The sequence below is a fragment of the Corvus brachyrhynchos genome, unplaced genomic scaffold (assembly GCF_000691975.1).
Source record: "Corvus brachyrhynchos isolate BGI_N302 unplaced genomic scaffold, ASM69197v1 scaffold46, whole genome shotgun sequence".
Taxonomy (NCBI): Eukaryota; Metazoa; Chordata; class Aves; order Passeriformes; family Corvidae; genus Corvus; species Corvus brachyrhynchos.
The window spans coordinates 827,632-840,033 of NW_008238838.1; the positions used below are offsets into that span (position 1 = coordinate 827,632).

The 12,402-nt window shown below is 51.1% G+C and overlaps 1 protein-coding gene across 1 annotated transcript in view; it reads left to right on the plus strand.

Annotated features, from left to right (window-relative positions):
• Nucleotides 1–12,402, plus strand: part of ETS1 (ETS proto-oncogene 1, transcription factor) — a 78,008-nt gene that overhangs the window by 1,315 nt on the left and 64,291 nt on the right. Inside the window, exons 2-3 of the mRNA XM_008636961.2 lie at nucleotides 5,511–5,593; nucleotides 8,084–8,228. Of these exons, the coding sequence (XP_008635183.1) occupies nucleotides 5,522–5,593; nucleotides 8,084–8,228 (217 nt within the window). The 5' untranslated portion in view covers nucleotides 5,511–5,521. The remainder of the gene's footprint in view (nucleotides 1–5,510; nucleotides 5,594–8,083; nucleotides 8,229–12,402) is intronic.

Sequence of the window (12,402 nt, forward strand, 5' to 3'; positions counted from 1 at the left end):
CTGGAGCACCACACGGACTCCCAGCTGGGCTGTCCATCCTTGTGCCACGGGAGAGGCTGGGCTCTGCGGGATAGGTCAGGTCCTGCCCTGGGGCAGGGATCCCTCTCTGACACTGATCCCGTTCTTTCCCCCTTTGCTCTGCCCCAGCTGAGGGCCTGGCCCGTGGCATGGTGCTGTGAGTCCACTGCTTCACGGAGGCAAATTCGCGAGTGAAATAACAGCTGCCCTCATTAACCCTCCCTTCTCATCCTCCCGCAGTTGCCAGTGGCAGGGGCGGGGGGGGGGGGGGGGGGGGTTTAATGGCAACAGCTCTGGCACCCCACCTAAACCCTAATCCCACCTGAACCCAGCTGTGCATCTGCTGGGGCTGCTGATGGGGCATTATTTTAGCTTAATTAGCAGCTGAGCAATGGATGAAGGAGCAGAGAGCAGGAAAATGTAGAGAAAAAGCAGTTTACTACAGGCACGGAGAGCGAGGGCTCTGCGAGTCTGGGCCAAGCTTTAACCACCCTGGCACTCTCCCACGGCCGCTGTCACCCATCCCAGCCAGAGTCTGTCCAGCCAAACGGGAAGGCTCTTGAGATCCCATCATATCTCCCTCGGATCTGACAGGCCCCGGGGGAGGGAAGAGCCAGGGATGCGCTGACAGGCGGCCCCTGCCCCATCCTTTGCGGCAAGCGCGAATCCCCCGGCAATCAGCGCCCTGCGGCTCAGACAGTGGCCCGGGGGCTCACATCCTCGGCCTCGCCCCCTCACTTTCCCTGGGTGACCTCATCCCGGCCCTTTAACCTCCCGCAGTATTTACAGGGTGCAGGAGGGCCACTGCTACTCTATTTACCACCGCTACTCCATTGTTTACCGCAGCACCACTCAGTGCCCCACCCGCCTTCCCTTCGGGAAACCGGGTGTGAACGCTCTAAAGTTATAAAATCATAAGAAATGTGGGATTTAGTGCGGCCAACCTGTTAAAAGGCATGGTCGTAAGTAAATAAAGCCCATTCCTGTCCACTGCTCCGCTGCTGCCTTAGGGATGCTCCTTTTGTCCGAGGGGCTGATGAATGGGAGGAGGTTTCTAAGATGCCAACAGATCAGCAACCCGTCCTTTGCCTGGAACGGAGCTGGCGGGCGGCCTGGAAAGTGCCCGGATCCCAAGGGTTAAAGCCCGGCGGAAGGATGTCATTTCCACCGGCCCTTTGCCCCACCCCCTCAAAGATGATAAATTAGTGCTGGATGCAAAAATGAAGTGGTTATCACTGAGCAGCTCTGGGTCAGAGGGTGGGGGTGTGGCAGGGGCTGCTGCAGGCTTTTAAAGCCTTGATTCACCTTCTCGAAGCCAGAAATACTTTAATGGGGTGGCTGATGCTGCCGCATCCTCCTGGCTTCCCATCTGACCCCATGGAAATTTCTCGGTTTATTGGGATGGAGGAAAGCACCTGAGTAGTGTTTGGTGGCTGTTCCTGGCATGACACCTTCCCTGGGTGCCCAGCTGGGGCTGAGGGATGTGGGACAGAGCTGAGCGTGGTCCTGCAGCTCAGAACCTGGGGAACAGTCTGAGCCTCAGGACTTCGCATCAGAGCCATGGATGGAGCATTAAAGTGGGAATCAGAGATGGGACTTGATTGGCTGCTGGGAAGCCACTGTGGCATCGCTCGACTTTCCTCCTCCTATCCTTAAAACAGCATAAAACTCAGACGTTACACGGAAATACTGTAAAGTGTCTTCATATAGCCAACAGACAGAGTTCACTTTATTCTAATATTCGTTTTTAACTCCTTCCCAGCTTCTGCAGGGGGGTTGTGTGTTAATCATGAGCACAAACAACTTTTCCCTTTTTAAACCAAGCTTGGTAATTGACTTAAAATTTAAAAAAAACCCCGACCTTGTAAAAGAGGAGGGATGGATGTTGAAATGAAATTAAAATTTTAATTTAGTTTAGAAGTGACCCAAGAGTGTAATAGCTTTGGCTGGTACTTGGTCAAGTCCCAGAATGAATGCTGCTTCTCCCACGCATGTTTTCACAATAGGATAGGAATAATAAGAGCAAACAATAAGGCTGAAGTCAAACTGTTAAGTCATTAAGGATTTTACCAAATGTTTCTGATTCCCCTCTATTTATTAACAGCTCTCAGGGAGCTGTGGCTCTGGATTATCTTGATGTAAATCTGCAGTGATTTCCTCAGTCTCAGCCAAGTTACCTGTCCCGGAGAGCTCCAGCCTGGAACGGAGCTCAGCTGAGCACCCTGACAGCATCCAGGGGAGGAGAGGAACTCTTTAGGCTCTTATTAGAGGAAGCTGCGGAGAAGCAAAATATCGCTCAGCCATCAGGGAAACTTGCTGACAGTGGGAGATGTTTTGGGCTGTGAAGTAGTTTCCTCCGGGAAGTGGTGGAAGTTCTGTTAAAATTAGCCTGGACAAAGCACAGCAGAGCTCTGTCTCTGCTGGCTCTGCCTCCTCTTCTGCCTCCTCTGCTCGCTTTTCCAGCGCACAATTATCCCAAGCACAGGATCTGCTCACCTGCCTTCTCCAGCAGGGTGTGTCACCTACTTGGGTGCCATCCCTGCCCATGGTGGGGGGTTGGAACGGTCCCTTCTGGGATTCCTTCATCGGGGATTCCATGATTCCAGGTCTTTTTCACGGCCTCAGGCCTGTGTTTCTCTGTCCTGTAACCGCTGTCACCCACAAAACCTGCATCAGGTCGGTGGACTGGTTTCATTTGCTTTTAACCAGGACTTGTCTTGAACCCACAGAGATGGGGATGCAAATTGCTGCGGAGCTTTGTGTTGTGTTTCTGCCCCTCTCTTGTGCTTTTTAACAGCTCAGCTTGGAGGGGAAGAGAAACCAGAAAGCAAAGAGGCTCTAAATGTCTTGGAGCTGCTGTCTAGAGATGATAATTCACCTCTTGCGGGCTGGGGAGGGGTTGCTCTGCAGCTCTGGTTAAATCCTATTGCTATTCCTTGTTGCAGGAAGCCTGTCCCGGCTGTCAGGACGGGTTTGGTGCTGCTGCTGCCAGTGCTCAGATGCGGCCTCGAGCAGCAGCGTGCGGTGCCTTGCTGGAAGGTTCAGCCTGAGAAAGATGCAAACGACACCCAGTGAGGCATGAACGCGGCTCTCGAGAGCTGCTGCGCGTGAGGTGTCTCGATCAAAGGGGAAAAAACCCCAAACCAAGCCCCAGCTGCCGCTGCACGAGCTGCAAAGCAGAGAGCAGGGCTGCTCGCGGGGACTGCTGTTTGACTGCTCTTGGGGCTGTGGCTCCTCACTCTGGGACACGTGGGTGTCACTGCGGCAGGTGAACAGCCCCCAGCTCTCTCTGGCTCCGTTTCACCCCGTCTTGCTCTGTTTGGCAGCATCAACCTTTGCTTTAGGGCAAGGTCAGCCCGCGTTTGCCTGAGATGGTTTATGTGCGCTGAAGGTTGGGGCCGGGTGTGCGATGGGCTGGGATCGAGCACCTTGCCCTGCATTAGGGGATGCCCTTCACACCGGGGATGTTCCGCCCTGGAAGTGCTCAGGGCCAGGTTGGACAGGGCTCAAAGCACCCTGGTGTCCTGGAAGGTGTCCCTGCCGCGTGGACCAGGATGAGCTTTAAGGTCCCTTCGAACCCAAATGTTCTGGGACCGCTCAGGTTGCAGCGATGGGCTCCACACACCATCCTCGTCTCGCCCAGCTGCAGCTGCCCCAGCTGCAGGGAGATTTAAGCCAAGGCGTTTTAACGCCTCGTTAGGGCAGGCTGGCAGGGCGTGCACAGATGCTGAGATTAGTTAAGGCTTCTGAGCCACACTAACTCGGCTCGGTGTGGTTTTGGGTACAGCACAGACAGAAACAGGCTCGTTGTTCTTCCACCGCGCAGGGGTAGTTTTCAGTCTTGTGAATTAAAAAAGAGAAGTTTGAAAAAAAAAAAATCCTGCTGGTGTTAGAGGCAGAGTAAGTAATAACCAGCAGGAAATGATGATGATAATTTAATACCGTGCACATGCAGGTGGTTTGTGTTGGGCCATTACTCACAGGGCACGGGGGAGATGCTCTGGGGGTCCCTGTTTGCTGAGGTGCTGAGTGAGGCACAGCCAGAGCAGCTCTGCCCTTCCCTGGGGGTGGAGAACTGCAGCGAGCTCCGACAGCAGCAAAGCTCCAGGGAAGGAGCAGAGGAAAGGCTGGGAGAGGGTCCCAGGGCCTCCAGGAGATGGTCAAGGGTCCAGCGTAGAAGTGGAGGCTGGAGGTGATGTGGTTGTGCTGAGAAGAGCTGAGCACAAAAGGTGGGGAGCAGCTGAGGGAGCTGGAGGGGGGCACAGCCTGGAGAAAGGAGGCTCAGGGAGACCCTCTGGCTCTGCACCATTCCCTGACAGGTGGGGGCAGCTGGGGGGAGTTCAGCCTGTTCTCCCAGGGAACAAGTGATAGGAGTAAAGGAAACAGCCTCAGGTTGCACCAGGGGAGGTTTAGGTTGGCTATCAGGAAAATTTCTTCACTCAAGCACTGGCACAGCTGCCCAGGGCATGGTGCAGTCACCTTCCCTGGAAGTGTTCCAAAAATGCATCAAGTGGCACTCGGGATAGGGTGGGCCTGGCAGCTCCAGGTTAAGGGCTGGACCTGAAGGTTCTGGGATTTTGTTGTAAGATAACTCAGACCGGTGTTTGCTCCTGCAGCACTCACAGCCCAGGGCTCTGCAGGAATCCAGAGGTGCTCCCGAGGAGCCAGAGCTGTCCTCGGGGAGGTTAAAGCAGCTTCTCCTCATCACCAGGCTGGGAACAGCCATTCCCCTGGCTCCACGCCCCATCCTGCCCAGCCCAGGCTATTCCCCTTCCCTCTTTCCTCCCAGCACCTTGGAGTCGAATCCCTCAAAGCACAGACAGTGCATTCCCTGCATTTTCCATGGGCACTGCAAGGAGAGAGGGAAAACATCCACACCTCTGATAACAGAGCCACGTTGCAGCTCCTCCACCTCAGCCACACAAATGGCTTCATTGGTGATTAAAAATCCCAGCTAACGAGCAGCTCTGGCAGGAGGACTTGCTCAGCAACTGCAAGGGAGACATTCAGCGAGGGAAGCCTAAGCTCATGGAAAACAGAGGTTGTGTTGTGAAACGGCAAAGTTCTTTGTGCGACAGGCTGGGCCTGACAAAGCTTTCACAGGAAAGGTGTTGATCTCAACAACAAACTGCTTTTTTTTTTTTTTTTTTCCTCTCTCAAAAGAAAAAAATTGGCAATGATTTCCCACCGATTCTCCAGCAAAGGAAATATGATCTCATCTTCCCTCAGAGCAGCTCCCTCACTTGCAGGTGATAACTCATTCCCCATTGTCAGGCCCTCCCCTGGTTCCACTCCTGCATCTGGGTGCTGCATTGTTGATACAACCCCTCTAATCACAATATTTCCTATTAATCCGGGTGTTTTTCCTCTTAACTTTTCCAGCCTAAACTCGCTAAGGTGCTCCAAGGTTTATACAGCTGTGGGAAGCACAGGCTTAGTGGGGCTGTCAGTTTTTATGGCATGGAATCTAATGCCCCTCTCCATTGCTGCAGGCACCTCCAAGATGATGAGTTATTACATGGACACGGCCATCGGCAACGCAGCTCCTTATCCTTTGGCTCGGCCTGGGATGATGGTAAGGAACGGACAGGACAACGGGGAATGGCCTTGCACTGCACAAGGGTGGGCAGGGATTAGATTTTAGTCAGAAATTCTCCCCTGGGAGGGTGGGCAGGCCCTGGCACAGGGTGCCCAGAGCAGCTGTGGCTGCCCCTGGATCCCTGGCAGTGCCCAAGGCCAGGTTGGATGGGGCTTGGAGCCACCTGGGATAGTGGGAGGTGTCCCTGCCCACGGCAGGAATGAGACAGTCTCTAAGTTCCCTTCCAATCCAAATCATTCCATGACTCTATAAAAGACAGGAGTTGGGGTTGGTTTCCTACCCCAGCAGTTTTCTCTCAGGTTGCTGTGATTTCTCCAGCCCTGACCCAGCTCGGTGCCATCTCGTGAGTCCCTTTAGGGAGTCCAGAGCAGTCCTGAATTCCAAGCGTTTACCCAGAGCTTCTCTGCCCCTCTGGAGCCTGCAAACCTCCCCTGGAAATGGGATCCTGCATCGGATTTCCTGCGCTTGTGTTGGGAGGATTGTCAGGGGAAGCATTGTCCCGGTGCCTGCTCCCCCTGCTGCCCTTCACCTGGGATCAGCACGGAGCAGGGCAGCGTTTGGGAAAGGTTCCCGTGGTTTTCTGGGGTTTTGGGAGCGCTCCGGTGCTCCCTCTCCCGAGCCAGCTCTGCCTTGTTTGCAGCTGATGGGTGGTTGCGTATAATAAAGGTTGGGGTGTGATTCTGGGACAGGCTGGGCAGGGATTTGAGCCTTTTTTAGGAAAATCAGATCCATATTTAGGGAAATCTGATCCATGTTTAAATCAATCAGACCTATATTTAGAGAAATCAGACCTCCATTTAGAGAAATGATATTTGTAGTTGTTTTTCCAAAGAACTGCTGAGCGTTAGAGGTCAGATAAACCCTGGGCTGACACAGAACATGTGCTAAGAGCCAACATTTTCCCCAAATTGGGAAGAAAAGCCCACCCTGAGCCGTAAAATATTCCCAAGGCAGCTGCACAGCTTTCCTTTGAATGGTTCCGAGCAAACATTTGGCTTTTAAATATTGATTGGCCATCAAGGAAATCTATTCCCCCGCAGGGAAATGGTAACAATGATAAAAAATTCAAACTTCCTGCATTTATTTATAGGTACGTGCATGGTATTGTCCTCTCCTAGGGAGACAAACACTTAAATGCAATGTATTTATTATATGCTATATATATGTATATATGTCTGTGTACATGGTAAATATATATATTGTGTATAGATATTATTATTGCTTTTATATAATAGATATTATTATGTAATATAATGTAAATATATGTAATATATAATGTGTAAATATATAAAATGTCTATTATATAATATATAATAGATATAAAATACGCAATACATATAATATAATATAGATATTATAAAAATAATCAATACAGTGTGCACATACATATACACAAATATATATGTATAAAATAAATAGGTGTGTACAAAATAAAATGAAAATTACATCCTGGGATCATTTATTAAAGGTTTTTTTTTTCCCCAACCTAAACAAATCTATGTTTCTAAGTACCTCTCTGTCTAATAAATATGTTTTCTTTATAAAGTATAAATCTAGCTTCATATACAATAAAAATAAATGTGTAATTTCTATTGAGTTATGAGCTAGGATTGCATAGGTGTGGGGGTATAAATGCTTACGTCACACATAATCAGTACAAATATAATGTGTTGGGTGTTAACATATAATAATGCAGTATATTATGTAATGTACAGGTAATTATATTATCTAGAAATTATGTTATACATTATATTATTTATGTAAATTATGTTTAAATATTATATAAATATTTATTTAATTAATAGAATTAAAATATATTTATGTATCTATTCAATTTATATAATTTATATTAAAATTGTGTTATATATTCTATGAATTCTACAAATTATACATTGTATTATATAAATTATATATATATATATTTCATAGGAGGTGTATATCTCACACACCCATGTGTGCATACCACATGTATATACATGTCTGTGGACACAACAATAAAACCAATATAAACTTAAATAACCCAAATATAAAGGATATAATCCCAAATAAAATCCCTATGAATAGGAAGAAGAACATAAATATGACAGCTGGGACCAGGCTCTCCCCCAGTGCCTGGACAGGGCTGTGGTTCTGCACCCCCTGGTGACCCCACCCCCACATTTTGGGGGGGTTTTGGGATCTCCTGCTGCCAAAAAATGACATTCCCAGCTGGGGGGGTGGAACAAACTCTGCCACAGAGGGTGTCCCCTAACCCCGAAATCCTGCCGAGCTCAGCCCCACTCCGACCTTCACTTTTCTCCTCATATTGGTTTAAAAAAGGCCCCTTTTGGCCCTGTCCCAACACCCCTCAGCCGAACAAGCTGGGATCTCCCAGAGCAGGACTTGCTGCCTGATTTTGGGGGAAGCCCCACTGCCCCCTGCACATTTCGGGGTCCTGCCTCCCTGACCGTTCCCTTCTCCTTCCAGAAACAAGGAGTCCCTGGTCCCTGCGAGGATCCCTGGGTGACGTGTGGCTTCCAGGCCTCCTGCTGCCAGCCCAGGCCGTGCTGCCCGCTGTGGGATGAACCCGCCACGCAGGAGGTGCCCACGGGGCTGGAGCACTATGGCACAGGTAGGACACGGGGGTGGCACCTTCCCTGTGCTGGGCGGCTCGGAGCAGCCTCAGCTGGGAAAATGAGCCTGAATCCCCACCAGGCTCTGTTTGTTGTGTGTCCCCCTGGTCTCCTTCCAGATTTGCTTCCTGTCCCAGTCCTGCTCTCATTTATTGGGGATTTTGTCCTTAGTGCCTCCCTCAGGCACAGCATTGCCAGGCTTGATGGTGTCAAGGGTCTCCCTTCATGAAGATTGGCCCAGAAAGCAGAAAAAACCCTTAAATATATTTTTTGTATCTATTGTCCTCCAATTGAAGTGATGCTGAAGGGTGGGAGCTTCCTTCTTCCCTGCTATGGTGTGGGAGACCTCCTCTCCTCTTCCTGCTGTGCGTTTTGCTGGGTTTTGGAATTTTGAAGTCCTGGGTGCATCTCCCTTGCATTTAGGGGCAGCAGCCCTGCCTGCTGCTCCCTGGGGTGTCCAGGAGGATCCCATGGGCAGGGTGGACCTGCCAAGCTGCTGGTGGCATCCTCTGCATTTCTCCTGGCATTTGCAGGACTGATGTCCTGGCTCCTGGTGAGTGACTTTGGAAAGTGGCATCCATGGAGGTTTACAAGGAAATGGGGATGCCCAAATTTCCTTTCCGCTCTGGTGGAAATTTTGGGTCTCTTGTAACTCAGTGACTTGCACTGGCACAGGGTGCCCAGAGCAGCTGTGGCTGCCCCAGCCCTGGAAGAGTCCAAGGTTGGGACACTTGGAGCAACCTGGGGTAGTGGAAGGTGTCCCTGCCCTTGGCAGGGGGTGGCACTGGATGGGCTTTAAGGTCTCTTTCAACCCAGTTCTGGGATTTTATGATTCCTTGGGAGGGTGGTGGTCACCAGAGCCAGAGGTGAGGAGCCAGGCTGGGCCATCAGCTAAAGCAATCCCCAACCTGGCGTAGGGAATGTGCTCCCAGCCTGGCGTAGGGAATGTGCTCCCAGCCTGGCGTAGGGAATGTGCTCCCAGCCTGGCCTAGGGAATGTGTTCCCAGCCTGGCCTAGCTGATGTCTCCTCCCACACATCTCTAGTTTGGAAGTTGTTACAAAAGCACCGCTGTCTGGTTCTTGCCCCACGTGTGTTTCAACACATGAATTTTCATGCTGAGCTTGCGCTTTGGGCTGTTTCTTGTGGTGTGGAAGGTGGGGTGGAACGAGATGAGCTTTAAGGTCCCATCCAAGGTCCCAGACCATCCTGGGATTCCAGGACTCTTGTAGGAGCAGATGGTCTCTGGCCTGGGGTGGGTGAGGAGGGAGCAGCCCAGGGCTCAGGTACCCCCAGCACAGCCTGGCCACAGAACCAAGAGAAAGAGCTCAGGTTGCACAAAGGTGACCTTTGCCAAGGGCTAAGATGAAGTTTATGTTTCACTTCAGTCCCACATAAGCCAGTCCTGAAGGGCTCAAACCCCGTGCCAGCTTTCCTGTGGCATGTGCTGCTCTCCTGGGACCAGTTCCTGCTCATCAGTGGTGCTTGTTGGCCCCTGGGGGGGGAAAGCCCTGGTGCTCAGAGCTTTCTGCAGCTGAAGAGTTCAGCAGAACCAGCCACTGCTGCGGTCAAATGTACAGTCTGAAATCTCTCCTTGGCAAAGGTTCAGGCATTTGAGTTTTTTCCTTTCTCCTTTGGTGAGCACTTGAGTGTGAGCAGGAGATGGACACATGGAGCTGTGCCTGTGGCCGGAGCAAAGCCCCTCTGCTATTCCCAGGCGTCCTTATTCCAGCTATTTGCTCAACTCCTGTGGGTGACCTCTCTCAGCATGATGTCAGCTCTGCTCTGATGAAATCTGCCCTGGCAGCATTTGGATTTGCTCAAACATTTTGCAAGTCTGTGCCTGGAAAGTTGTTTTAGGGTTTTTTTCCCCAACCGTCTCCCGTTCTCTGTGGAAGTGCTCTCTCCGGGGACCAACATATCTGCAGCCCAGCTCCTCCTCACCCCACACTGGCTCTGGGAGCTTGCTTGATACAGAGGCTGGAGCCTGCCTCCAACCTCAGTGAAGCCAGGGAAAGAAATCCAAGCTGTTGCTGTCTTCCACAGGTTTTGATCCAGATTTTAGTGAGTCGGGATGAGCAGGACAAGCCCCCGGTTCTCTTGCAATACCTAAGAATTACTTTTCAGTTCTTCCTGTTGCCATGCAAGGTGCTCTTTCTCTGATTTGTTTTTTAGTGTTGCTGGTTCTTCAGTCTAGAGCAGTTTCTAATTTTAAACGAGAGGAAACTCTTATTTGTATATGGGGCCAGGAACAGCCTTTCATTTCTCCTTTGTGTCTCGGCTGCACATGAAAACCATTTGTCATCTATTCTTCTGCTGCACCAGAGGCTATTTTGGTTTTCATGGTCTTGATGTTGGTGAAAGAAACAAGTCAACAAGGAAAATGCAAGTGTGAATATATCCTCCTGCAATAGAAACCCACAACATTTCGAAGAGTTTGAGGACTGCTTGCGTTTAGGGAAGATGCTTTGCCTTTGAAGTTTGGGCAAGTTTATTTACACTGTGCTTGAAGCTGATAAGATTATTCTGTGATATGGATAAAGGAAAGCCTGGTGTGGATTTAGCTCATAGATAAAGCAAGAAGGGGTGGAGTTTTTCTGGCTTTAAAAAGCCGACATTTGAAAGCGGGCTGGAGTCAGTTTCATTTGTTAGCTCGTGCCACAATGTGTGGTGCACATGTTGGGGATGTCACTGCCCAGGGATCGCCACAGCGAGGGGAAGGCCCAGCCCAGAGGTGGCAGAACAAAGCCACCCAGAGGGGAGTTGCCGGCTGCCCAGGGACAGGAGCTCTGCTCCCTGCACACGTGGCATCAGGACTGTAAGGGCACCATGGCTGCTCCATCTCCACCCACCTGCAAGTGCCCTGTGCCTGCCCAAAGCGTTCCTGGAAGGATGCTGAAAGCCACACTTGGCACCGTATGGCGAATCCATAAAGAAATAGGATCCTAATATTCCTCCACAGGAGTATTTTTTGGATGATACAAAGTTAGGTGTAAAACTGGAGTGGAAGGAAAGATTTGACATTGGAATTATCAAATTGTTGTGGGGCTCTGAGCAACCTGACCGACGGGGTGGCATCCTGCCCGCGGTGCAGGGGTTGGAATGAGATGATCCTTGAGGTCCCTTCCTGCCCAAACCACTCCGGGATTCTGTGATTCCATTCCAGTTCCAGCATGGGCACAGTGCTGGCTGTGCTGCCTTTAGGAGCCAAGGCCACTTGAACAGCCCCTTCCACTCAGAGCGGGTTTGTTTTCCTTACTGATAGGGGAGATAAAACTGTTGTTAATGGCAAGTGAGGGATGGAACGACTCCGACTGCAGCGGGAGAACTTTCTACAACTGTTGTGCTGAATTAGCATCCTTGGACCGACGGTATTCCCAGCCTTTTGGATACTTCTGGAGCATTTGGGGGAGTGCTCCTGCCTTCACTGAGAAGTGAATCACAGAATCCCCAAATGGGTTGGGTTGGAAGGAGCTTTAAGGATCATCTCATTCCAACCCCCTGCTACAGGCAGGGACACCTTCCACCAGAGCAGGTTGCTTTAAGCCTGGCCTTGAACAGTTCCAGGGATCTTCTGGAGAGCAAAAAGCAGAGCTGGTGCTTCATGGGCATCAAGTCCCTGCAGCCTGGGCTGCCCTGGTGTTGTGCTGGTTTGGGCAGGAGAGCCAAGCAAGCCCTCGCAGCTGGAGAAACTCCTGGGTGTGCTCTGACCCCACACAAAGCAGGGCTGGATGCTCCCTGTGCCCCCACCCTGCTGACCCTGTGATCCTCCTTCCAGCCCAGCTCCCAGCCCAGGGTCTCACGGGGCCGCCCGCCTCCGTGGCAAACCCTCCCAGCTTTTCCCCACGTGTCCCCCTCCTTTGCCTGCTCTTCTCCCGATGGAGAACCCCGCAGGAAAGCGCTTTCTGTGAGCGCTTTCTGGGCCATCTTCCAGGCCCACGCTCAGAGGAAGGGGGCTTGGAGAGGAGGAGGAGAAGGGGGGAAGGTAAAGCTGACCAGGCTCAGCCCGATGGCTTCTCCAGCTGCAGAGCATTTTCCGAGCGCAGCTTTTTCTTTTTTTTTTTTAAATCTGCTATTTTTTTTTCATGTCCTTTTATCCTATTTTTAACTGTGGCCTCCTTCCTTTTCTCAGCCTCCTCCAACACTTCCCCCTCCCCTGTGCTGCTCTGCCTCCC